The sequence below is a fragment of the Augochlora pura genome, chromosome 1 (genome assembly GCF_028453695.1).
Source record: "Augochlora pura isolate Apur16 chromosome 1, APUR_v2.2.1, whole genome shotgun sequence".
Classification (NCBI taxonomy): domain Eukaryota; kingdom Metazoa; phylum Arthropoda; class Insecta; order Hymenoptera; family Halictidae; genus Augochlora; species Augochlora pura.
In genome coordinates, this window is record NC_135772.1 from 16,081,003 (window position 1) to 16,107,387 (window position 26,385).

At 39.3% G+C, this 26,385-nt stretch overlaps 1 protein-coding gene across 1 annotated transcript in view; it reads left to right on the top strand.

Moving 5' to 3' along the window:
* Pde9 (phosphodiesterase 9) overlaps positions 1-26,385 on the top strand; it is a 92,947-nt gene that overhangs the window by 63,000 nt on the left and 3,562 nt on the right. Inside the window, exons 5-10 of the mRNA XM_078176405.1 lie at positions 8,241-8,365; positions 10,903-11,110; positions 13,664-13,778; positions 24,086-24,323; positions 25,023-25,409; positions 26,082-26,333. Of these exons, the coding sequence (XP_078032531.1) occupies positions 8,241-8,365; positions 10,903-11,110; positions 13,664-13,778; positions 24,086-24,323; positions 25,023-25,409; positions 26,082-26,333 (1,325 nt within the window). The remainder of the gene's footprint in view (positions 1-8,240; positions 8,366-10,902; positions 11,111-13,663; positions 13,779-24,085; positions 24,324-25,022; positions 25,410-26,081; positions 26,334-26,385) is intronic.

Sequence of the window (26,385 nt, forward strand, 5' to 3'; positions counted from 1 at the left end):
GACTACGTAGGGGGAGGGAGAGGGAGAGGGGGAGGGGTTTCGCGCGCGCGGGGCGGGACACCCGGTGGAAGGGTTGCCGGGCGAGGTGGGGAACGGAGAGAGGGGGAGGGGCGGAGGGAGGGCAGGGCGACGAGGAACCGCGAAACGAACCCTCTAATATCGGTCCGAAGGTGGTGCACGACGGGTGTGACCCGCGGCCGGACCGAAAGCGGTTCCATCGGTTTACGGCAATTTAACCCCGTTTTAGGTGAATCACCGACACACTATCGTGCTACCGTGAGCTGGCCGCTGCGCTCTCTTTCTCTCTCTCTCTCTCTCTCTCTCTCTCTCTGCCATGTTGCTGGCACACGTTGTCCACGGCCGGGATTTCGGCCTCCGACACACGTTGTTCGCCGTGCTGGTACGCCGCGAACCCCTCTCTCGTGCCTGGAACGGTCTACGCGCGACATGCGACCCACGTTGCCAGGCTAATCAGTTTTTACGAACGCTCACGGATCACGTTGTATCGCTGCGGAATCCGCGGAGTGATCTAACGCGGATTTGCTTTTACGGAGGACGCCGATGTTTGAATATTCTTCGCAGTTCTCTTTGTCGAGAGGGACATTTATTATGAGACGCTTCCCTTTCTCTAATGAACAGTATGTAGATTATTTACGGCGAGATGACAAAAAGCTGGACGACTTGATTCTAGCTTTCAATATTTAAAAGATCGAATTTTTTATTATGAAAATTTACATAGTGTCGAGTGAGTTTCTCCTACGTTCACTTGATTCGCTTTTAATCGTTTTAAGAAATGTCCGATTGATCGATTAGGTGGCGTTGATCTCATAAGCGCCGTATTTTTCATTCATCGTAGATTTTTAATTTTTTAATTTATCATTCTCTGTGTTACACGCGAAGCTGAAATGAAATAAATCTTTTTCACATCTTTGATTATCAGCGCATTTTAATAATTTATGATAAAAAGTAATCTTATCAAAGAAACTGAGAATGATTAACAAAAATTCCTGGATTGAAATATCTTTATTTTTCCTTTATTTTTTTATCAGACGATCGCGTTAGATAACATTGCCTCCCACTTTTTCTGTTATTTCTTTGAACACCGTTTTAAAGTGTTAATTAGCCAATTACGATGATTTGAAAATTGTTTTACCTGTAGAGTCGAACGTTATCTGCAACGTTTATTTTTATTCTGTCCACAATTGCTGCTATTGTTATTTTACGTACTATTGCTATGTACAATACACGTTACAATGCAGCGCTTCTTTAAAAATGCCAGGACGTGGAAATTCCTTTTTATCCACGGCATGCCGAGGCTCGATTCGAGCTGACAGCGTCATCCCGCGAGTATTAACACGTTGCCACTGACGTGCCACCCAAATTCAGGTGACACGTTATCCCCCATTGGGCGCATCACCCCAATATGGATGACAGTCGTATCAGCGGGTCGTGAATGATCTAAATAGGTATTTAGGAGAGTAGCCCGCAGGGTATAGCGCATGTCTAATAATGTTACGAAGTCGACATAATAATGTGTCATCCTGATAATTCATCGAGTTCGGATTAAAGGGTGTCCAATAGCGAAGTGACATCTGGAAGCTTTATGCAATCGAACGTACGATAGATATGCATCGTTTCCGTTCTAGAAAATAGTTACGAGAACGTGTGATTTTAGAATAAATAATAGATTTCAAATTTGTTTTGAGCTGTACCATTTTTAATTTTTACAAAATTATAATTACGAATTTATAATCGATAATCTATTTGCTTCAGGTGAATTGTTGAAGAAACGAGATTGCAATATTTTTATTTCATCTTCTTCCATCAAATATATTTTATTAATACATCCTGTCAAAGATTACTCAAATAATCTATTGAATTTGAAGAATTTATTCAATATATTATTAGTAGAATTAATTCGATAAAATTCGAGTAAAATTTTATTCTTAACTATACTCAACTCTACTGTGGGATGTTCCATTGCTGTGTCTGTGTTCCATTTTCGATTATAATTAAACTTTGAATTGATCGAATAAGACGTTAAATATTTCTATTAAAAAATATACAAAATAACAGAACATTAAAAAGATACACAAAATAAAAGAATAGAAAAATGTATTACGTGTTATTTGATAAATATAAAATCAATGGATGGCAGTAAAAATATTAACGACACAGCATATTAACATATACTAAATCATAAGATAACCGACATCGTAACACAACCTACATAACTATCACAACCCTATCGCCAGGAATTGCAACGCCACCAGAGCACCCGCAAAAATCATAGGTGCGCCAAGGTTCAATCGCAAATTGCAACAATCGGTCCGATCTGAAAAGCATTTCGAATTGGTTCCACGTGGATCCCGATGGCCTCCCGCGGCCACCCCCCGCCCCCCTGAGTCAATTAAAAAAGTTTACTCGGCAAACGATTGCGCGTACCGCGTTGAATTTTATAGCTTGTAAACCACGGCCTCTGCACCTTCGACCTCCGCGCCGCGTCCCCGATTCTAATTCAAGAACTCGTTCGTTCTCCGCGTTTTCGCACGGGTCACCCGCGTTCTTTTTTCTCTCCGGCGTAACTCATCGACGTACCACCGCCCCTTCTCTTCCTTAGCGATCGCTGCGCTAATATTTGATTCGGTAATTCGAACCGGCATTATCGACGGCGGGAATAATCTTTTATTGCTGCCGGCGTTCGTTCTTCTCTCCCCGCTCGGAATGTTTTGCGGTGAACAAGCATCGCCGCGCCGCGTCCTCTGACGCAACGGTGCGACGCCGGGGGTCCGGTCAACAGAGACGCTCGGAGGGTTGCAATTAACCCGTTGATGCAATTATTGTCTCGGATACTTGTTCAGTCGCGACCCGTTCGAATCAAAGTTTTCCCTTGCGTTTAAAAATAGATCATTAACGTCGCAGGGCGATTTTATTAGAAAACGAGGTTCGGGATAAATGTCATGAAATAAAAGGCAACGATAAAAATAAGAGTTTTTGCACCGGAAAATGATTTATACTGTTGCTTAGAAACATCGTTTGACGAAGAAATGCGGAAGAAAATTTAACTGTGTTTTTAATCTTTTTTGGAGAATTTTTAATATATCTTTTTAATTTCCTTTTACTAATCTACAACGAATGACAAAGTATTCATCGGTCTTCATAAATAAGTAACAGCTCCTTTATTTTTAATTTAGCATTTGGGATCTCGTTAACTCTCTTAAATTATTAAAGCTTGTTTATGCATATTTCTAATGCTGTTTTGCAAGTTTTTGTACAAACAAAACTTTGATTAGAATATTAGGCAAATAAAAATTAAATGCAGCTAATTAGTAAGATTCTTATCTTAATTTTAGTTTATTTATTTTATTAGTATTATAAATTATATAAAAATTATGGTAGATCAAATATTTTGTATTTTAATATTAATCCTTGAAGGACGAATATCAAAGTATTGACAACGTCGTAATTTCAATCATAAATGAATAATTTTGGATTCGATATATCGAATTCCAGCGTCGTACAATGAAGCACGTTTTTACGGATCGCGAAACCACACTTCTTCCGCCGTCATTCTGCGAAATTAACGCGCGAAGGGAAAAGTCGCGGCCGGAAATATTTTTCCGCGAATTTCGTCGTCCTCTCCTATCAATCCGCTTTTCTTCGATTTCAATTCGGTTTCAGCCCGGCGAAACAGGTCACCGAGGGATTTTCCACCGACAAAAGGGCAAACCGTCTTATATTTTATTTTATATATTTGCCGGCGAACAAATTGGCGGGGACGTCGGCGAAGAATCGTCCGTTAGACCTCGGGAATCGACGATACACAGCGACACGATAAAACGCGTGTATTCCATAACGAGAAACTGCTTACACGGACGGGAACGCGTTCCGTCCGGTCTCGCGAAATCAAAGCAAAGGAAATTTAATTAAAACTCCGTCGATCCGTCGCTCATCTCGCCTCGCGTACCCGTCCCTGTCGTGAGCGGGGCTGAGCGCACAAGCTGTTGGCCGCGCGGAAAAATGGAGAAAGAGCAACAGCTGAATTTTATAAATGGTCCTTGTATGACGTCCGGCGGGAAAACTCATTTTTCATACGGCGGAATCATGTATCTTCTTGATATAAGGGAGCGCGTCCGTGCCTACGTTACGTCCCGTCGAATCGATAAAATATATTCGGGATATTCTACTGTGAAGTCGTCGTAAAATATACGACGGGAAAAGGAGCTTCGCCGATGCGACGTCAAAGGGACGCAATTTTGCATCGCGACTGGAACGGCGGACCTATACCGGCGAACACGCGTTCGGTTCACCTGCGCCTTCGACTTCTTCTTCGTTGTGGAAACCGTGGTATCGGATCATAATTCGCGTCAAGGTAATTTAAACGTTCTAATTTGTTCGTCGGTTCGCGTGTTTTTCATTTTGTAGAATCCTCGAAAAACAGGGAATGTAATTCTCGAGTTACAGGAAATGTAATGCTCGGGTTTCAGGGAATGTAATACTCGGTTGTGTTCGGAGAACGTAAACAATTTCGTGTGAAATTAAATAGTCAGGGAGAAAATGATGTGATGGAAATAGATTGAGGTGTACATATAAATTAGTTCCATTGATGTTCTCTTTTTAATGAGAGCGAATCTGAGTTTTATTAAATCTCTGCAATTTGTATACGGCTTTAATTCGACCACCGTCTGGCTATTGTCCTCTATTTCTACTGCAAGTGAGGTTACTTCGGAATCGATGCTCTTTCTTTCTAGCAGGTTTATAAAATATTCTTCGACGTCGTCGTTTGAAAATTTCGAAACATTAAAGCCAGTAGAAGTAGCCAGCTATAGTCAGACCATTTAAATTGTACATGCATAAAGATCAGACAAATTTCCACGGAGATCAAACCAAAAGCCTTGAATTTTGCACGAGCTTGGCATTATTATAACGTTTATAATTATAAATTCATTATAACGTTTAGAATTATAAATTCATTATAACGTTTAAAATTATAAATTTATTACAACATCTAACAGAAATTTCGAAAAATTTTCTATCCATTGTATTTACTAATTAAAGCTTTCCGCCTGTATAAAAAGATCGAAAAACTATGCTCCGCAGCTTTCTGTCACTTTGCGCATCGCATCGGGAGAATAAACGTCACTTTCGTCACAAGTATAAACGAGCCTTCGCAACTAACAAATTCACCGTTGTCCACGGCGCAGCGAATAAACGCGCTAGCACGAAACGCGTTCGCGACAGCGGCCGCTATTATTTAGCTACCTGCAGCGCGCTCGCTAATTCGTCGTTTATTATTTGCAACTTGGACGCGGTAACATGTATCGGTTTATTGCCGGTATAAATCTACATTATACCGTGCATCTACGAACCGATGATTAATTGTTGCCGAGCGGCCGCGTTCGCGCCACCATTACTCATTGAGGAACGTGTTAATCCTCTATAATATAGCGCCAAGAATATTTTCTGCTCCCCGTCTACGCGCGGCATTCATCAGGCGCGCTTCTCTAAGTTGCCGCATTCACGGTCCCCCTCCTCCCCCCCCCCCCCCCCCCCTCCCTCCGCGCCGTTACCCTCCGAATAGGTTGCGTGGCTTGGTTGTTAAATGGTAATTTTATTTGCACCGTGCCGAGATTTATACGCTTGTTCTTAATTCACGTTGTCAGTTCATTATGCCCCGCGAGTTTGTTCACCGTTCAATTTATAGAGTTCAGGCTTCGGATCAACGTTAAACGATTTCACACAGCGGCGAACTTTTTTGATCCGTGTCCACGAGTTTTGGTACTTAACAGAATGTTCTGTCGATTATGGTGTGAACATTGCTGAAGAAGATGTATGGCTTCAGATGTATGGCAGTGTATATTTTCTTGTTAAACTTGTTTGGACGTGGAACACAATAAGCAGTAGTGTAATCGGTTACTGTTGATTAAGACAATAATTTTTATTCATTTTTGAAATAAATTTTTTAATGTAGAATTAGGCTTATATATCCGTTTAATAGTTGGAAAAGATGTACTTTATAATGCGATTAAGATTGATGAATTTGTCTATCGAACTTGGCAATTTTCGTTATAACAAATATGCCGTCACGTTTAGTAATAAATATTCCTCCCTTGTTTAACTGACTTCTACTGTTTTGAATTGGCCCTCCTACTTTTGTATTAGCTCCTCCTATTTTTGGACTGACCCAGCCCCTTTGTACTCGCCCCGCCTCATTTAAGGTTGATCCGCCCTCTTTTAAATTAGCCCCGCCTTCTTCTGGGTTGTCCCCACCCCTTTGGCATTAGAGCTTCAAAATCTGTCATCTATGCACTATAATAAAAATTTCGAAGATAACTTCGTTGAATACACTATGCAACATTTATGAAAATAATCGTCCACTTACAATGACAAGTATACATAAACTGACCTGCACACCGGCAAGCAGACAATATAACAAAAGAATAGAGTTAATAAGTAACGAAGAAGTGTCGATGCGACATTTATAATCCAAAAAGCTGTGGCCTCGTATTAGGGGAGGTTCTTGGGTCGGCCAACTTTATCCCGACTGAGGCTTACCGGTGCATTTTGCGGCGCGTTGATTGCACTTTCGAAGCCGCTGAAGGGTTAAACTCGCAAGCAGAAGAGTAAGCGCGAAGTGTTCCCGGGCACTTTAAATTCCGTGTCACATGTTGCCACCGGTGGTTCCAGGCAGTTCGTCGCGCTAAATCATTTAGCCATCCGCTGAAAGCGAAGGGAAACGAACGTGTTACGGCTGTCGTAACCCCGGCATTGTGTCCCCGCGTGACAGTAATTTCGCCGGGATAATACGCGCGTTAGCCCGAGTTACGCGTAACTGGACAGTCCGTTTCGATTATGAATAAAACATGCACTTATAAATTGTTGTTCCCGGCCGCGTTACGCTCGATATCACCGGGGCGGATACGGCACGCAGCAACATTTAAATAATGTATTCGGTCGGCGGATCGGGTGAACGGCTCTTGCCCGTCGATTTTCAACGCGACGTCGTTCGTTACGGCGCGAGCCACGGTTTCGAACGCGTCCATTACGTAATAAATGAGTCACGTGTTCAACACATTGGGCGCCGCGCGCGCTCCCCGAAAACGTCCCGCCCGCCTGAATTATTGCGCGAATGTCTGCTACTGGGTAAGTAGAAAATCTGCCGTGAACAGTTTCTCGAGCTAACTGCTGTGTCGATGCGCGAGAATGATTTGCTCCAGCTGCTCAATGATTCGCGAAATCGCTCAGTTTTCAACCATTTTTCAGAATTTTATTGCTACGAAAAAGTTTCCGTAAACGTCCTAGAAATCTAGAATTTACACTACACTGCCTTATTAATTAAAGGTTCATCAATCCGTAGAACTGAATTTATATTCGATAATCAGGTTTGTTTTATTGTAATTTTCTTTTATTTTTATGCTGTCGCTGCGATCGTTAAAATGAACGTTCCATGTAAATTCTACATCTAAACGAAACGCGCGACTGTTGCGAACGGGCACGCAATGTTTCTGCAAATCTGCGAGCGGGTCGCGCGAATCGATACTTTATTTAAACACAGGGTGATCATCACAGGAAAGCTTATGACAGTGACACTGCGCCGTGTCAGCATTTCACGGTGTTTACCAAGGAAACAAGAGCGCCGGGCGGCTCTCGTATGGAATGGACGACCATTGTTACACTATACTACTGAAATATTGGGAATTTAGTAACTGAGACTTTGACAACGATCCGGGACGGGTTACAACGTGATCGGATTACTTTAACACTGAATTATAAATGTCGAGTGTTTACCAGGGAATCGTGTTTCATACGAAAAAAAGATAGATTCGAAGAGCGAATTTGACGCGACACCTTCGTCGCCCAGATAATAGACTTCTATGTGTTGTCCATGAAACGTTGAACTAAAACAGAAAGGGATTCGATTTTGTTTAATCATCGGACCAGTGTATGCCGTTTGATACAATTCTAATTAGTCCGCGAATTTTATAATATTTATGGCAAAAGTGAACGGGGCGGGATACAGAGCGGCGAAGACAAAAGAACGGCGCCGCGCCGCTACGAGCTCGTTACAATTAACGAGACAGGGAACTTCCTATTTACCTTGCGGAACAATTTTTATTTTGCTCAAAGGTAGTGCCCGGTCCCCGGTACAAATCTGTGCGTCAAAGGGTTAATATTTTAGAGAAAAAGACATAAAAGGACGCGCGGTGTTCGCTCATGCGGCAAATGTTTTTTTGTTACAGAAATCTTTAGAAATGCAGCAGAGGCTGGCCCTCTGGATATCGTGAAGCTTAGCAAGGGGGAGAAGCTCCTAAACGTCTCAACTAATTTGCCGGGGAACACACCGGACACGCCCTATGTTCTCGAGGTAATGGTCCAGAAATTATCTACGCCGTACTTTCTTACAACAATTTTAAAATTTCTCGTACGGTATAATGAACGTACTGAACAGTAAAAGTCAGTGGCGTGAACTATGTCGAATTAGAATTCATTTAAACCTTCTGGCATTTTTATTATAATATTTAATAATATTTAATAATATTTAATAATATTTAATATTAATATTCGATATCAGTATTCAATATCAATATTCAATGCAATATTTAAGATCTATATTCAATATTCAATATCAATATTCAATATTCAATATCAATATTCAATATTCAATATCAATATCAATATCAATATCAATATTCAATATTCAATATTCAATATTCAATATTCAATATTCAATATTCAATATTCAATATTCAATATTCAATATTCAACATCAATATACAATATCAGTAATATGAAAAAGTTTTTACAAATTAGACAACATTCAATGAACGCTTTACTTGACAAAATCTTTTTCCACTATAAATAAGCTTTTCAATAACATTATTATATGCAAAAGAAACTCGATAATTTTTCTCATAAACAACAATTTCGACAGAATTTCCCACACAACATTAATAGAAATTATTTCTTGCGTCAGTGTCAATAATTACGATAATCATCAAGTGTGACTTCATTAAAGCAAGACTAAAACAATACATGAATGAATACATATGTTTATTGTAAAATCGTATCAACCTGAGGACAAAAGGCGGCGCCGAATAATTTGTAATTATTTTTGGTCGCTCAAACGGTGCGTTTGCATGCGTCATTAAACGATGTTGCAGCGATTGATCGAATTCATGGAATTACTCGTTAATACGTTCGGTTCCAACCTAACGCGAGTAGAACAATGGAATTTACCAGCACTTACAGAAACGCCTATGGCGACTGATTTGATCTACGGAACAGATAATGATTTATAGCGCGTTGCACGCGTCACCATTCATTATTATCGAAATATTAATGTACGAAAATAGCCCGCGCAATCACCCGACCCCGATCTTCATCGGGATGAGAATGTTCGATGTACATGGAAAACGCGTAAACACGGCTGCGGAAATCAAAAAGTATGGAAAAATTGTATACAGTCTAGTAGACGAAGCGTGGCAGTCGATATCTGTAGACAGATCTGTATGATTAATTGGTTTCGCGTCGCGGAATCTTGCGACAAGAAAGAGTGCCCACCGTGTTATTGATTTATTGCAATATAGCATGAGATAAAAATACTGAATAAATGTTTCGCACACGCGTTTACCATTGTTCGGTCTGTTGGAAATAAGCACGAAGCTTTTGAACTGTTTCTGTTACTGAAAACTTCATTGTTGGGATATTATAAAAGGTACGAATTTCACGTAAATATTGTTTTAGTATGTTACTTAATTAGTGGAATAATCGAAACTTTGTTGGCCGCACATTTTCATGTTTATTGTCTTTGCTTCGATATTGTAATGGTATAATATATAATAATTATTTTATATTATCTTGCTGGCAGGTTGATTAATTCCTTTTTATTAACGTAATATAATAAATATTCATTTTTATGAATATCTATTCTGAAGAAAATTTTATTTATAGGTTGAGAGATTTTCTTTATATTGGATTTTATGCATTTACGAGAAAAACGACTTAAATGCAAATCAGTCTTTATAATTAAAGAATTTACAAACTATATTCCTGTCAACTCATTAAAATTATTAAAAAGAAAAATGAATGTGTATATAACTATTGTATCTCATTTCATAAAAATCGAGTCTAGTTAGAACAATATCAAAAAGCATATGATAAAGTATCCGAGGAGCATAGCCGACTATAAACGTTTCCATCTACACGAATATTCCCTAAAGATTTCAGCAGCTACCTATTGAACTTTTACGTAAGTGTATCGAACCTGGTCGACGTCGCAATATATTTCGTACGACAGAAACGTCTTTAAATTCTCTTCTTTCTAAAAATAAGCAGACAAAAGATATCTTATCACGATAGTCAAACTAGTCTTCACGATTTACGCAAAAATATCACAGCTCGGTCTACAGAAATTTGCGACATTATAAAATATAATTCTAGCGCTAAAAAGTATTAACTATCGTTCGTTCAGACTCGAATTGTCAAACTCGTTAACATTTTCTACCCTGTTTTTAATCATGTCAGATCGCAGTTCGCAACAAGGTAAACGTCATTGATTTACTGTAGCAATTTGTCCGTCATCCTTAAACCAGCATGATTAAATACCAGCATAGTTACACGACTAAAATAAAAAACACGACGGAGCTCGTCGAAGCGTTATTTTTTCGAGAGATCGATCGTCGCACCATCGACGATCCTGTTTTCCTGTTTTCCGTCGAACCTCGCGGCTCCGTCAACGGGTTCCCGAAAGTCTGTATTCGCCTAAGCAGTCACGTTTGTATTGATCGCGTCAGGCGGTCCCAACCTGTTACCCGATTACCGTTTCCTCGCGAGCATGCTTTCTGCAGACACGGAGATTTGAACTTGGGACGTTGATCGTAAAACGTGTTTCCTCTCTTGAAGATCGTCGGAGCGCATCCGGCCTCGTCGGGGGTGATCGAGGCGGAAGTGCTGTGGGCTCTCGAGAGACGTGTGGCGGCCTTGGAACGGCAACTTCGGGAGCAGCAAGAAGCTCTGTACGCGTCACCATCGTTCGCTCTTCGTGAACTCAAGCGGCAAGTCGATAGTTTCAAGAACAAGTTGGAACACAACGACCAGCTCAATTGGCTGAGTAAGTTTTCCATCAAGCATCCACATTTACCGCGCGGAACGCTACGCCGGAAGCACCGTCCCTAATAAAACGCACGCTAAATTAGTATACGGACTATTATTGGACCGCGGGTGTTTATAAGAAGTTTTAGGAAAAATTGATTTGTTATGTTCAAAGTAATGCATCGATAATTCAAAATTCTCTGGCTTTTTATCGTTTTTTAGTTAATTGTTCCAGTAGATGACACAGTTTTTTACTTTAGCTTTTAAGAAATTCTTGAGTATATTTCTCTGCTTTTATCGCGATGGCTGTATGGTCTTTCCTTATTATAAAATATCTACGAAGAATGACATGTAGTTTGAAGAATACCATGAGGAAATGATATTCTTAAATACCGCGCGGAAATAATATTCTTGAGCACCACGGGGAATAACGTTCTTGAGACTATCATATAAAAATATATATTTCAATATCTTGAGAAAATGGTAAATTTCAATATCTTGAGAAAATGGTAAATTTCAATATCTTGAGAAAATGGTATATTTCAGTATCTTAAGAAAATAATATTCTTGAATATCACGCGGGAATTTTAATCTAATAACATCAGAAATCAATGTGATTTTACAATATCCTAAAAGAACGATATCCGTGAACATTGCGGAGCAACGATATTCCTAAACACCTCAAGGAAACGATATTTTTGGACACCGCGACGGCACGGAATTCCCGAACATCTCGACGGAATAATATCCTCGGAACGCTATTCTTGAATATCGTATCACGTGTTACTTGAAACGAACCCGCGTGTAAAATGAATCTTCCCGCGTTATCCGCGACAGGCAGGAATGATTTACGCGAAAAAACATAACCGCCCCGCGGATCGCTGGCAGTATTTTTTCCCCCCCCCGGCTCACCTTTTCCGATCGAAAAATTGCCGGCGCGCCAGAAAAAACACTAAAAGCTTATAAGCCGATCCGACACGTCGCTCCGGCACCGAAAAAAAAAATGGAGATAGCATCGGCGAGCGTTTTGCGCGACCGGTTCGCTCGCGGAAGCTGATTTTCGTAGCTTTTCCGTTCGCGAGTCGCGGGCGGGGGAGGGGGGCGGACGTCGAACGAGCGATCATAGTTTTTGATTCGCCGTGTTTCGGGAAAAAAAATGAACTCTCGCGGCGACTCTTCGGCGCGAATCGAAAAATCAATCCGCCCCGTTGCGTACGATCCGACGGCGGACGATGGATATACGCGCGGATAAACACGCCGGGCCAGGCTGAATACGCCTGCCGCTGAATAAATATTTGCCCGTGCAAGGAACCGTCCCAAGCTCTATTCCTATCTTCGGTTTCTAGCCAAATGCGTATATATACTGTGCGCCCTCGCCGAAGTGCAAACCCGCCATTATCTCGTGAAGTTTTCTAGCCGAAGTCGCGGCGTTTCCACGGAAGACCCGTTTCCACCGACGAGAAAACTTTCGGTTCGCCGGATGTTCCTTTCTTTTTTGCATCGTTTATTCGAGATACACGCTCCCACGCAAAATTGTTAGGACACCTTCTTGTTTAAGATAAATTTTAGTTTAGTGTAAATGATGTCTGGGAGTTTTATAGTCATTCGATATATTTTATTAAAATAAAATAACGCCGAAATTATTCAGGAAATAATTAAAATGTATGCGTTGCCGAAAATAAACTTTGATTTACATTATCTTTCTTACACCATTAAATATATACAACTTAGTTGCTATAGTTTGATAAAATCACGTTTGTTTCTAACAAAGTTATCTAATTTTCCAGAGGTGTCCCAATACTTTTGTACAGGAGTGTACGCATGATGGCCGAGCTTCGTTTTTTAAATGGAAGCATGAATTCTTGAATAGGTCGCGCGTCGGTGTCTTTCAACGAATTTTCAGCGGCCCGTAACATGCGCACTGAGTTTCGCGTGACGTTTAAAATATTGCGCGTATTTATTCATGGCCGAGTCTGTAGTTTATTTAGCAATACGATTGAAACGGGACGGGCGTGTGTCCGTATAAAAGAGAATTGTTCCGTGCGGTGTTTCGTTCGCTGCGAATATTTCATGATCGGGAAAGAGGAATTTCTTGCGGTTAATAATTTATGTCAGACGAATTTTCTGAATATGTTATTCGTTGCCTTGTCTTTTCAAATGAAACGTTAATAAATGAAACGATAAAAAATGAAACGTTAATAAATGATACGTTAATAAATAATACGTTAAAAAATGAAACGTTAATAAATAATACGTTAAAAAATGAAACGTTAATAAATGAAACGATAAAAAATGGAACGTTAATAAATGAAACGTTAATAAATGAAACGTTAAAAAATGAAACGTTAACAAATGAAACGTAAATAAATGAAACGCAGTTACATAAACAGCCATTTGATAAACAATTGACTATCGATAGTTTTAAGAATTCGCCTTAATTTACTTGTCAATCTAATGCAATATTGTATTTCCCATCTAATAGAAAATGATAACGTAATTCGCGAGGAATGTGTCCCGATTGATAAGGCATCAAAGTTTCCGGTTCGATCACCGGGGCTGCTGTCATTTTCAGGTTACTACAAACAGCTTCCGGAGCCTATCTACGCGGATTCTTGTCGCAGATTGCAGTATCGTCGGAAGAGCGACAGCATGAAGCGGAAGGTGCGGGAAAAGTTCCTCAATATCTGGTGAGTTCTATAAGCATTGCGATTTTTCACTCCGCCTCTACTTTTCCTCTTACGGACTCCCTGCGCCGAACCACCCTGCCTTTTATTCCGTATTTCGTTTGTAATCCGGTGAAGAAGACGCGAAACAGAAATACAGTCGTCGAAGAAAGTATCTGCTGGTCGACTTTTCAGTACAGTGTCTCGCGAATTGCTTCACAATGAACTCGTCTAGTTTTTCAAATACTATTTAAATATTAATTGTGCGTGTTCATGATCATTTTAACTTTTATATTTTCGTGCACGTCAAATAATAATTTAATAGAATCGTATTTTACTTTGTCAATAAAAAAGAAACACAATCCGAGGAATTTGGGAACGGTGTTTTTCCTGAGATTGTATTTCTTAAAATTACCTAAATTATCGTCAAGATTATGTACAAAAATTATTTACTTGGCATCTTGAATTATGCAAATAACGTTCCTTATATAACATCTCCTTTTCAACATTTTGAGACGAACAAAAACCACCAATAATCGCGAAACCACTTTTGCACAATTTATTATTTAAAAAACGCCAATATAACGATATTAAGTTAAACCATGAACTTTCTATCGCTTTATACGTCACCTATTCAATTTTGTCCTAACTGCTTAATATTTGCAACATTTATTTATAACGCAATACGCGTCACACCCTGATTTTCATCGTTTAACGCAATGACATTGTCCATGCACAGATTATCAGTTAATTAAAATTCTTTAATCGCGTGAAATTAGGATGAAATATTCACGTCCCACGCTCGACGCAACTATCAATGAGACACCAGGAGCCTGTTTAACCTACACGCAGGCCGGTTACGGGGTTTTCGGGACGATTAACTGCCGCTGATAATCCGATATATTAAACTGTTGTTTCAAACTGCAATGTTGCGTGGACGGTGAGGGTGGTGCCGTTAATCCTAAGGTTCTTATCAGAGAGGATTACGTCCAGTTTTGGAAAGTCATTGCTCGTGGAACATTTGACAATTACAAATAAATATCGCTTTCAGTCTTCGTCGTTTATAGTTTCGAAGCTGCATGATTTACAGAGAAAATAAATAAAATTTCATCTGAGATCTACTAAATATGTATATTATTAAGATCTGCTAAATATGGATATTATTAATTTCTTCTAAATATGAATATTATTAAGATCTGCTAAATATGGATAGTATTAATTTCTTCTAAATATGAATATTATTAATTTCTTCTAAATCGAAATAAAATTTATTTCTTCTGTTATTAAAATATAGAAACGAAAGTAAATATCAAGATGATGCAAGAAACAAAAATTGTCTGATCTTACTAAGGAAATTATTAAAGATGAATAAGTGCTAATTAACATAGCGAAAAAAGAAATCATAGTGCAAGGGGTTAGCAGTGATAATTATATTAGACAGCGAATCTCGATGACTCTATATCGGACGAAAACGTCGGAAATTATAGCTCGCTTCGCTTTATTAAATATTCGTGCGTCGGTAATTCGAAATTATGTCAAATATTTACCACGCTTAATTGAACCCAAGAACCGTCGCAATACCGCGCATAAAATGCTTTAATTATAATTTTAAGTCTTCCTCGGAATTACCGTCGTTTGTATCGTCGAACGATATTTTCAGCGGAAAATTTCTTTGTTCGCGTATGGTTTTGTTCGTCCTCTGAAATTATTACACGCCCGAAACATTCGAGCCGGGGGGGGGGGGGGGGGGGGCGCCCGCATGAAATGCGGCAAATTTTTCGCTTTCGCCGCGTGCTTTTTAACTTTATTTTTAACGCACGGGTCGCGCCGGGGTCCGCGATAATATTTTTAAAACGTTTGAATATGCCAACAAATTGAACGTGAATAATTGAACTCTCGCCGCGCTCGCGCTCGCTTCTGAATTTTCATGTTCGGAATCTCGGTTTTCYTTTTTTTTTCTCRTTTGTTCKGGCGCACGCGCGGTTTTGTCGGACGACGCGCGTCGATGGGAAAACAAATGGGTTCTTTGGTAAATGGAAGACTCGCGCGAGTTACAGTCCGTTGTCCGTTTCATAAGTTATGGTGTAGAATGGACAGGAATTCGGCGAAGGTGAAACGAGAGGAAGCTGAAACAGAGAAATGTTGTATTAAAGAGCCCCGCGAGAAAATAAATCATGCAAATGATAGAAACGCGCAYGAACGATCTTTGCATGAAAAATGACTGTTGTCTCGCGGGACGGCGCAGTAGTATAAGTCAACATGCAGTCGGACGTGAATGTTACACGGCCGTGGGTCACGCTTTGGAAATAAAACGCTCTTTGCTTTTATGCTCGTAATGTAATATCAATGTTCTTAATGTAATATCAATATTTGTAATTTAAATATCGGCGGTCTGAAACTTTATATATATCTGAAACAACGTCGTCTTGGAGCATTGAATTTACAAAAAAAGCGAGAACGTGTGCAGGTTTTTCGAGACGTGACAAGACGGTATTTTGTTTTTGACAAGATTAAAATATAAATTTTGCTGACGAGAAATTATTTGGTTAGGTGGCAGAGATACCTTCGATTGTTATTATTATTAGTATTATTATTATAATTGGTATTATTATTAGATGGCAGAGATACCTTTGATTGGTATTAATATTATTATGTATTTTTTATTAGGGAGGGTATTATTATTTTTAGTATTACTATTACTATTATTATCAGGTTTGGATAGAGCAAGTAATATACGCCGTCTAAAATATTAAACAATTTCTTATTATCTGCATTTATCATTTTTTCAGCATACTGTTTAATTTTTGTTCACTAACATGTGATATTTTAAATATATTTCATATAAACGTAGAACAAACATTTTCAATTAAATATTATCTTAAAATAACGTAGAACTCGAACAATTTTCAATGATTCCGACAGAACCTAACGAATCGGAAAACTTTCCTCTGCGTTCTCTATCTTCTCGAGTATCAGTGCAGAGCGAACGAGCGCGCTTCGAGCGGAATCGATGGGGGTCCGGGCGCGACCTCTGAACCCGGGGCTAGCAGTTTTCTCGGGGAAAAAATTAACCGGGGTTTTTGTTTCCGTCAAATTGATACACCACTCCGGGCACGATTTGCCGGCGATATTTTCCGCCACGAGAAAGCTAGATGGCCGTAAATCGAATCGACGCTCGAGCATTCTATATAGAATCGTGACATCGCGCGATAAATAATAGTCAACTTTCATTTAGACAGCATCCCGGAGCGCTTGCTGTCCTGCGAGTTTATATTTTATATCGATAGTGAAAACGCGCAGTTGCAATCGGAGCGCGAGTGTTTTAATCCAAGCAGTTTTTAATGAGCTTCTGTTGGCGAACTGTTTTATTCGTGGCTTATGTATTATGATAAGGTAAGCACTGTTCGGTTACTGACACAGGAAGTTTCCGTATTATGTAGTTGAGGTTGGACGAAAGTATTTAACGCGTCGGATTTGTTAACAATTTCTTATGCTTGTTTGTAAAGTTTATAGGAAAAGCTTGACTCTTTGAGTGTAATGAGGTTATAAGAGGATTTAAGGATGCGATGAAGACGTATTTAAGACGAATTTTTGATACTTAAACCTGTCATGGTCATTTTGATGTAGTTCAGTGCTTTACTGCCAAGTATTAAAACTTTAACCTCGACATGACTTCAAGAAAATTTTTAACTGCAAAAATCGAAGCGCAGTTTCTCAAAAAATATAACAAACTTTTTATTTATATTACCAATAACATAATTACGATATTAAGACAAAATTCTTCTCATTTATATTACTAATAACATAATTACGATATTAAGACAAAATTTGTCTTATTTATATTACTAATAACATAATTACGATATTAAGACAAAATTTGTCTTATTTATATTACCATTAACATAATTACGATATTAAAAAAATATGTGCCAATAAGTTCACTGCCGCGTCAACCACATATGGGTGACAGAATTATTCAAAATATATTTTTAAAAAATTTAATTTCCACGCTAACCCACCACAATTTATTATTTTGTTTAAAATTCGTAAGAGGTAAGGATGTTGAAACTATAATCGATGTAATATAATTTTGCTTTGCAATTTTTATTTAACTAAATAAAATATTATAATTACATGCAATTTTTCAAACTTTTGCCGTGAGTTGAAAATTTTTATATAATGCGACAATATAAATAAGATATAATGGAATAATATAAATAAGATTTAATGCAACAATATAAATAAGATATACTCCGAATAGTTTCCCTGAAGCAATTGTTTTTGAATTTAATTTGGTGACTACTCCTTTACTTTGAAAATTAATATTGAACTCATTGATTGAATGAAAAAATTCAGAAAAATCAATGAACAATGTATCACCTCGATAGCCTTAGGTATCAATGTTCCGGTTGCATAGCTGCAACAGGACGAAAGCCACGGATGTCGCAGGAATAAGTGAAAACCGGGTATCGGGCGTCGCACGTAACAAATACATCGGCTCGAGCGATGAAGATTGACTAGAGTGGAGGAACGACGAGGAGGAAAGGATTCCGTTCCTGCTCGGCCACGTTCGGGAAGATTATAAATCAGCCGGTTTTATTTGAACGCGCGACACACGCGAAGTGAGCCGAACACGAAGTTTCATAATAAATCAAGTCGTCGCCTCGGCGTATTAATGTCCTTCGTAGATCGCTGATAGCGCCGGCGCAGTTTATTTAAGGACCGCGCTAGGGAGGCGCGGCGAAAACGGAAGGGCCGGAAGGTGGCCACGGAATTATTTATTCGTTTATCAGCGGGAGCGCATCGCGCGCTTTTTTCCGTGCGGCAGGATGCGATCGGCGCCGGCCCGCGGTTTAAAGATGCGCCTGGAATTCTCAATGGTTTAGGGAAAGGTGGTTCAAGCGCGGACAAACAAACGGAACTTCCCGTGGACTCCGTGTTCGGCGAACAAAGTTTAGCAAATAGTTTTGCATGAACAAATTGTCGAGGCAGTCGTTCACCTCGCTCGTGTCGGTCGTCTCGAAGCGCGCCGTCATGGCCGATCTCTGAACAACGATTCAAATACGATTTCATTATTTTCACGAATTATTATAATAACTACAATTACTTGAATAATTAAATTCCACTTATGCGCAACTCTGATTTCACCAGTAATTAAATATTGTTCGAATTAATCAGATTTTTGATTAATATAATTTTCATTCCGTGCCATGGAACGATGGTAAGAATTTTTATTAAAATACTAAATGATTAGCGCGAAGAGTCGGCCAAGCCCCGAACGTGTTAAAGAGAAACAGGTATCGTGAAAATTGTTCGAAATCACGGCATGGTAAATTCGATTGGTACCGCAGAGTCGACATTCGAGTGCGAAGTGTTAACTTGACGCTGTCGCTGTTATAGTTAAATGAATATTCAACGTTTTATGATATTGCACGGAGCCGTATAATACGTTTTGATATATTTGATAGCGTCCATAAATCCGAATAACGTGCGTCAACCAGCGTTATATTGTACACTAAAATATGGGATCCGTGTTTGCTATGATTTCGGAAGGTACACGTTTCTACATTTCATTCGCTAATGCAACAATCTTTCTAATGGAGCGCCTATCGCATAATCTGTAACGATACCCGAAGCCGTGAATTCATTTTTCTTGAAATAATTTTTCCGATTCGGTAGACTGCGAATTTTTCGGCAAAATTTTATTCTGTAAAAGTTATAATATGGAAAGTTAGTCGTTGTTATTAACCCCTCGCACTCGAAGCTATTTCAACTGTAATTCTAAAATAACTTTTCCGACATATAACATTTCCATTTTATATAACAAAATCTGTGTTATGCATATAAAAATCTTCCAACTCGTGCAACAACAGTTATACTTCGCTAAGCTTAGCTACACCAAGCTTCTTTCGAAAAATCAAAATCTTCACCCGGGTTAATATCATTCCGTCCTTATCCGCAATTTTTGATTCACTCTACTTTAGATTACAGCCACGCTCCGTCCCGCGATAAAAACCTTTCTGAATATTTCACCGCGGCAAAAGTGGCCGATGTTATTCCTTTCGCGAAGGTAAGTTCCCTTTTTTTACCGCGCCACGGCAAAGGCGACTTTCAACGCATCGTTTATTCATACAAAAATGCTTCTGCGTTCTCCGGAGATCGACGGGTCGAATAATCCGCCTGGCAGTCGGCGAAAGAGTCCCTTCGAGGAAAAACATGCAAAGATTGTGCCTGTCTCTGTCGAACAGACGCGGCGGCCGCCACTGCGGACCAAACGCGTCCGCGAACCGATTTCATTAAAGCGCCGATGCAATTTTATTAATCGCAATATGGTTCGAATAAAATTTGATTGCACGCGCTCGCGATTCCCCCTTTGTCCGACGAGTCGCCGGCTCGCTAGCAGTTTTTCCATCATCCCTCTCGTATTTCGGGCGCGCCTGTCATTTTCCATTTATTTTCGTTGCCGGAAAGCTGTTTTTAATTCGCTGGAAAAATCGCTCGAATCGGGAACGTCGAGATTCCCGGTTCTATCCGCGCGGACTTCCGGTCGAAGACGCGAGGATCACGTGTCGGTCTACGTTTCGATTCCGTGCTTCGCTGTAAGGCGAGCCGGAAATAGGTTAGCCCGAGAAAAGCGAAATTTTGAGAGATCTTCTTTTAAACGCAGTCGACTGGTTCCGCGAGTATCGCGTTCTCGAAATACTTGTTGCAAAAGTAATTTCCGAAGATGAATACCTCGCAGTGAGAGCGCTCCGCGGAACAGCCCCTTTGACTGCGACGCGCAAAGACATTGTGCTCGCCGGCACAAAGGGCTTGTGCCGCAATCATGAAGTTCTCGGAAAAATTTTGATTTCCTTGACACTGGCACGCGAAGAATGTCCATCGCGGTATAATATCGAGCAATTTAGTTGCTGCGTCGCGGTTGAACCTTTCATCAAAAAAATTATTGCAACGCAAATTTAATACCATTTTATATTTCGCCGAGTTTTAATATTTTCCAAGTCGCTTTTATTTCACCGAAAATCTTATTGGCGATGTTTAATTCCTGGGAAAATTTTTTCGTCGGAAATCTGCTCGTTAATATTTTGTACGTGACTGTACGAAATTACATCTTCCTATTCATAGATTATACATGCGGTTTCGCGGCTAATTAGGTTCGTTGAGGCATTTTTGTAAATGGAATCACAAGGGCGATTCAGGAAATTCAATCGTGCGGGGAAATTCGATTCGATATTTAATGTAAATTAATGTTATATCGTGTAGACGATAGCGTACGATTTTTAAATTTATTTACGATACGTTCGTTTGCTTCGCCGCGTAGTTGCAAATTAAATGATAATTATTTCTCTGTATTTCCGCACGGTTATTGCAATTGTGTTGACTTGAACGTTGCGCAGACTAAAATACACGGATCGCATAAAACCGCTAATGATGAAACGCCAGGGGTCGTACAAAGTGATTTTATGATTGCATTTGCCCTGTGCAAACGCGGTAAGGTTAAATTAAACGCGTAGTAAAACATTGCGGACATCAAATATAGGATTTGTAAAATATATTACACCGTGTGTGTGTGTTTATAATGCGTTGCCTTTTATGTAAATGGTGTTAAATGTGAGTCTACTATTATGTTATGTGGAGTTATGTCCAAATTAATTGTTTTATAAACTTATTTACAATTAAAAAATTATTAACAATTCATTTTATAAACTCATAAACTTATTTACAATTTAAAATTCATAGACAATTTATTTTATAAGCTTATAAACTTATTTACAATTTAAAACTAATATACAATTAATTTTATAAGCTTATAAACTTATTTACAATTTAAAATTCATAGACAATTAATTCTATAAGCTTATAAACTTATTTACAATTTAAAATTCATGGACAATTAATTTTATAAAATTTTTAAGATGTACAAGTTCAAAAAGTAATAAATATCAAGATATTGTTCAGTGAAATGAATCCTCGTGCGAATCCTTGTAAGTCAATTGCAACTGCATTATTTACTTTCGTGTCGCAGTAAACCGCGAATTTTGAAAGTGGACTGTGACAATCATATTTATAATAATGCACCCCGTAACAATGCGGAACTCTGCGAACCGTTCGGTTATTCCGCATGAGAGCATCCCACCGCGGTGTAGCAAAGAGAGATCCTAATCAGCTCAGAGGGCAGGTTCACGTCACGACGGCTGAGACTGTTTTCACATACGCATACAGTATGTATTATCAAAGAGATTAATTTAACGCGAGCGTAGGTCACCTGGTAAAAGACGTAATTCTCGTCGGGGCTGCCAGCCGCCAAACTTGCCGAGTTTGAATTTCATTTCGAAATGAAGATGAAAGACGACGGGTATTCTATCTTTGTTTAGGCTACCAGCTTCCTCAAAATCCCCAAAAAATTTCATCACAAAATAAAATTATCGCAGATTCAAATCTCTATAATAGCATATAAATAAATAAACTATGTATCCCATTAAGTTGCGCGTGTTTTTCAATTTCATCGTAAAGCGTGCGGAAGGAAAGACATACTTTTCGCAACACCTGCGCCGGTACAATGAAAGTTTGTCGGAAGCAATCTCGGCCGTTTCCACAAGGAACAGCAGCGGAAATCTGTTTCGCATTCTTACAATTTATTTTCGCGGCGATTCGCGAGAACGCCCCGTTTCCTAACTTCGCCGTCGGAAAGAGAAAAAAAAAGGAATCGCGAATATTGCGTTTTAAGCGCTTCCTTTTTTCGTGGTAAAAAAAAGAAAGAAAACAACAGCGTGTGGAACGCGGGCGAATTGATTTCTGTGTTGAAACCGGCCGAATAAACTGGAGCGAACGTGCCGTGTATACCGAGGCGAGGAAGAGCGACGAGTACGTTGATCCGGATATAATGCAAATGCCGCGAGCCGACATACGTGAAAACACGTGAATGCGGGGGGACCCGCGGATTTCTTCGAGCATGATTAATGCGCCCGTCTACTTGAAGCTTCAGGAATACAATGAATATACGTGTACAGATTGAATTCTGACAGATAGAACCCGGTACGCGGTGAAAATCGGTGTTGGGCAAATCGTGACATTTTTTAGATTATTTCCACCTCCGTGATCTTTAATCGACGACATAAATTCTATTTTACAACGTTTCAGCTTCCTCAGATTACATTTCTTTGAATTTTAATCCTTTGCGCTCAAATGGTGGCTCTGAGGCTGAATTGAAGATTTTTCATCACGTTCCAAAATAATTCTTAATTTATTCAAAAACATAAAAATATAACTGTTTTACGAGTCGCAATATTCACCTGCATAAAATCTATTAACAATAATTCCTATGAAATGTAAATATTATAGGACAGAAGAACAAAGAATTAATTATTTATATCAGTTCCTATTCAGTTTACAAAACCCATGTACCTTTATTTATCGCAAACACAAAGTAATCAATTAATTAAATTCAATATTGAAGCTCGAGAGTCGTATTATTTGGGATATATTTATTATTTATTAATTACGTCACTGGATTTACTTTTCCACGATATTTAGCGTCGCGTGAGGTTATCCACGTTCCATTTATTAAAAGACGGTTCTCCTCGGCAGCGTGTACAGCATCGCCAGCTATGAATTTCTTATTACTCGATGCCGTATGAAATTGTTCACCTTCCGGTATGGTAAAAACAAGATAAACAAAAATTGTTTCGCTGACGGTAATTTCCGACGCACGCAACCGCTATTGTTGCAGCGGAAAAAGTCAGCTGGAGAAGCTTAACCGCGGTTCTCATTGTGACCGACCGCTGCGCTTTTGTAAAATCCCCCGTTTCGACGGGAACAATATACGTATATTTGTTTAAAGTAAAGTACTCGCGTCTGGAAAATAACAGACCGGAGCGGACTAAATGAACGAGCGAAACAATGCCTTCTTTTGTGCGAAACGATTGATCCGTGATCTGGATACTTGCTAACTTTAGTGACTGTAAATTTAATAATAATATATATATATATATACATATAATAGCTGCAAAAAGATTAAATAAGATTAAGATAATAAAAACATTATTTCCAGTCAAAAATTATCGCCGAATAAAATAAACCAATGAGAGGCGAGCTCCGCTGACGCTAGGCGACCGAGCCAATCAGCGCAACTGAGCTTTGTCCTCGCGCCAGTCAAGCTCGTCGCTCATTGGTCAGCGTTTTTTCTTAATAACTTTTTAATGTCGTCCCAGAGAAGATTTTTGTAAAGGAAAAAGTTGCTTCAAATGACCTCAGCTATCCCTCATTTCCCGCGAGTGACTCTCGGGACACTCTGTACAAATCCTATTGTAATATCGCCAATTGTGTTCCAGCGATGTGTCAGTGTCATCGAGCGTCCGAGAGTGGCTCCGTTCGCCCGCGTTCGACGCGCGACAGTGGGAAGACGAAGAGCTTCTGTTGATGCTCCAGACGATGTTCGTCGAGCTCGAGCTACCTCAAAAGTTTAACATTCCTTTACCAATCCTGAGGAACTTCCTGTACGAAGTCTACAACAACTATAACGAGGTGCCGTTTCACAACTTCAGGCACTGTTTCTGCGTGGCGCAAATGGCAAGTACCACATTGAGCGCGTCGCGCATAAATCGAGAACGCGCAGAGTTATCGTCTAAATACGAATCTCTCATCTTCGTTCAATCGCGAGATTTTCCGTCTTAATCATGGGTTCCCATATAAATTGAGAATAACATCTGTAATTACCATTTCTTCAAAATTATCATTTGTTTGTGCTGCACGAGTAAAGAACGACTGTAACATTATATTCAGTCAGGGTTAATATCATTATTTATAGATATTATTTTCATTTTTCATTACTGGAATATAGAAATACATTTCTGTATAAAGTGGAACGAGTGATTCGTTAATTGAGTTTTACTTGTATACTTTTACCCGAAGGAAATTGTTACAAACAACGATTTTCTAATCATAATAACGGATTTTTATAATGGATTTTAATGGATTCTTACAACGGATTATAATGAATTTTTATAATATACCATTTACGGATTTTATAATGGATTACATCGGATTCCTATAGCGTGTTGTAATGGATTTTAATACTGGATTTTCCACTCGTCAAAATGTGAATCGAGTTTTACATTGAAAAATTTCGATAAACGTCCATAAAGCTGTTACAGCATTGCTGTATAAAATATAGAATTTTTTTACCGTCGTAAAATCATTTCGACCGAACATTTGTTTCATTAACGAATATATATATATATTATATTAATGAATTTTGTCGCTTCGTAGATGTACGCGATAGCGTGGGCAGTGGATCTGCCGTCACGGATCGGCAATCTTGAGGTGTTCATACTCATTGTCTCCTGCATCTGCCACGATCTAGATCACCCGGGATACAACAATATTTATCAAATAAATGCCCGGACCGAGCTGGCGCTGCGTTACAACGATATCTCGCCGTTGGAGAACCACCATTGCTCCGTGGCGTTTCGCGTGCTGGAGGCGCCCGAATGCAACATATTGGCGTCCCTGGATAACGCGACGTATCGAATAGTACGCGAAGGGATCATCAGGTGCATCCTTGCGACGGATATGGCTAGGCATAACGAGATTCTCGGCCAATTCACCGACACCGTGCCGGAATTCGATTATTCCAGCAAAGCTCACATCAACCTGGTAAGAGCCACCGTATAGAAATGTATAGCGTGTCCCCGATACCACGGAAAAATTCTAACCGGAGTGCCATAACTCCTACCCTATTTACATTATATAGAAATTCATTCCGTATAATAATTTTCGAAATTACATGGTAATGTCATTTAATGGATTAGGAGGCAGGAAATTATTTCCATTGCAATAGCAGTTGTTTTCTAATCATTTTTAATAATTAGACTGTGAATTATTCATAAATTTAAACGTTGTATGTATTAAGTGCAAGATACAAAAAACGTGCCATGTCTTGACAATTGCATTGTTATTTAATATATTAAGAGACTAAAATTTATTTCCATTCCAATAACTAGACTGCTGATTATTCATAAAACTAAACGCTGTATATTCTAATCGTAACATACAAAACACGTTTCATTCACTAATTATTTTATTATATTAAAAATAATACAAGAGTATATTTAATTCTTTAAATATTCCTACTGTACCGTATTCGATCTATTTATTTAATCACTACATCTGCAGCCCAGCTATATCCGTACCCTTAAACGGATTGCGTGAATAGCTTTCGTATTGTACGAAGTTATAGTATAAGTCATCGTTACCTTATATCTAATGCATTAAGATCATTAAATGTGATTTACACTCGCAGCTTGAAACACGGATTTGTTCTTCCAGTTGTCGATGATTCTCATCAAGGTGGCCGACATTAGCAACGAGGCGCGCCCGATGGAAGTCGCGGAGCCGTGGCTGGACATGCTGCTGCAGGAATTCTTCAAGCAGAGCGACGCGGAGAAGCTCGAGGGACTTCCGGTCACGCCGTTCATGGATCGCGACAAAGTAACTAAACCCTCGTCGCAAGTCAGCTTCATCGGCTTGGTAATACTCCCTTTGTTCGAGTCCCTCGGGGAGTTGCTTCCCGAGCTGCAGGTACGTAGCTCGACGTTTTTCTTATTGAAAGGAAGGGAACTGCTTACTCTGA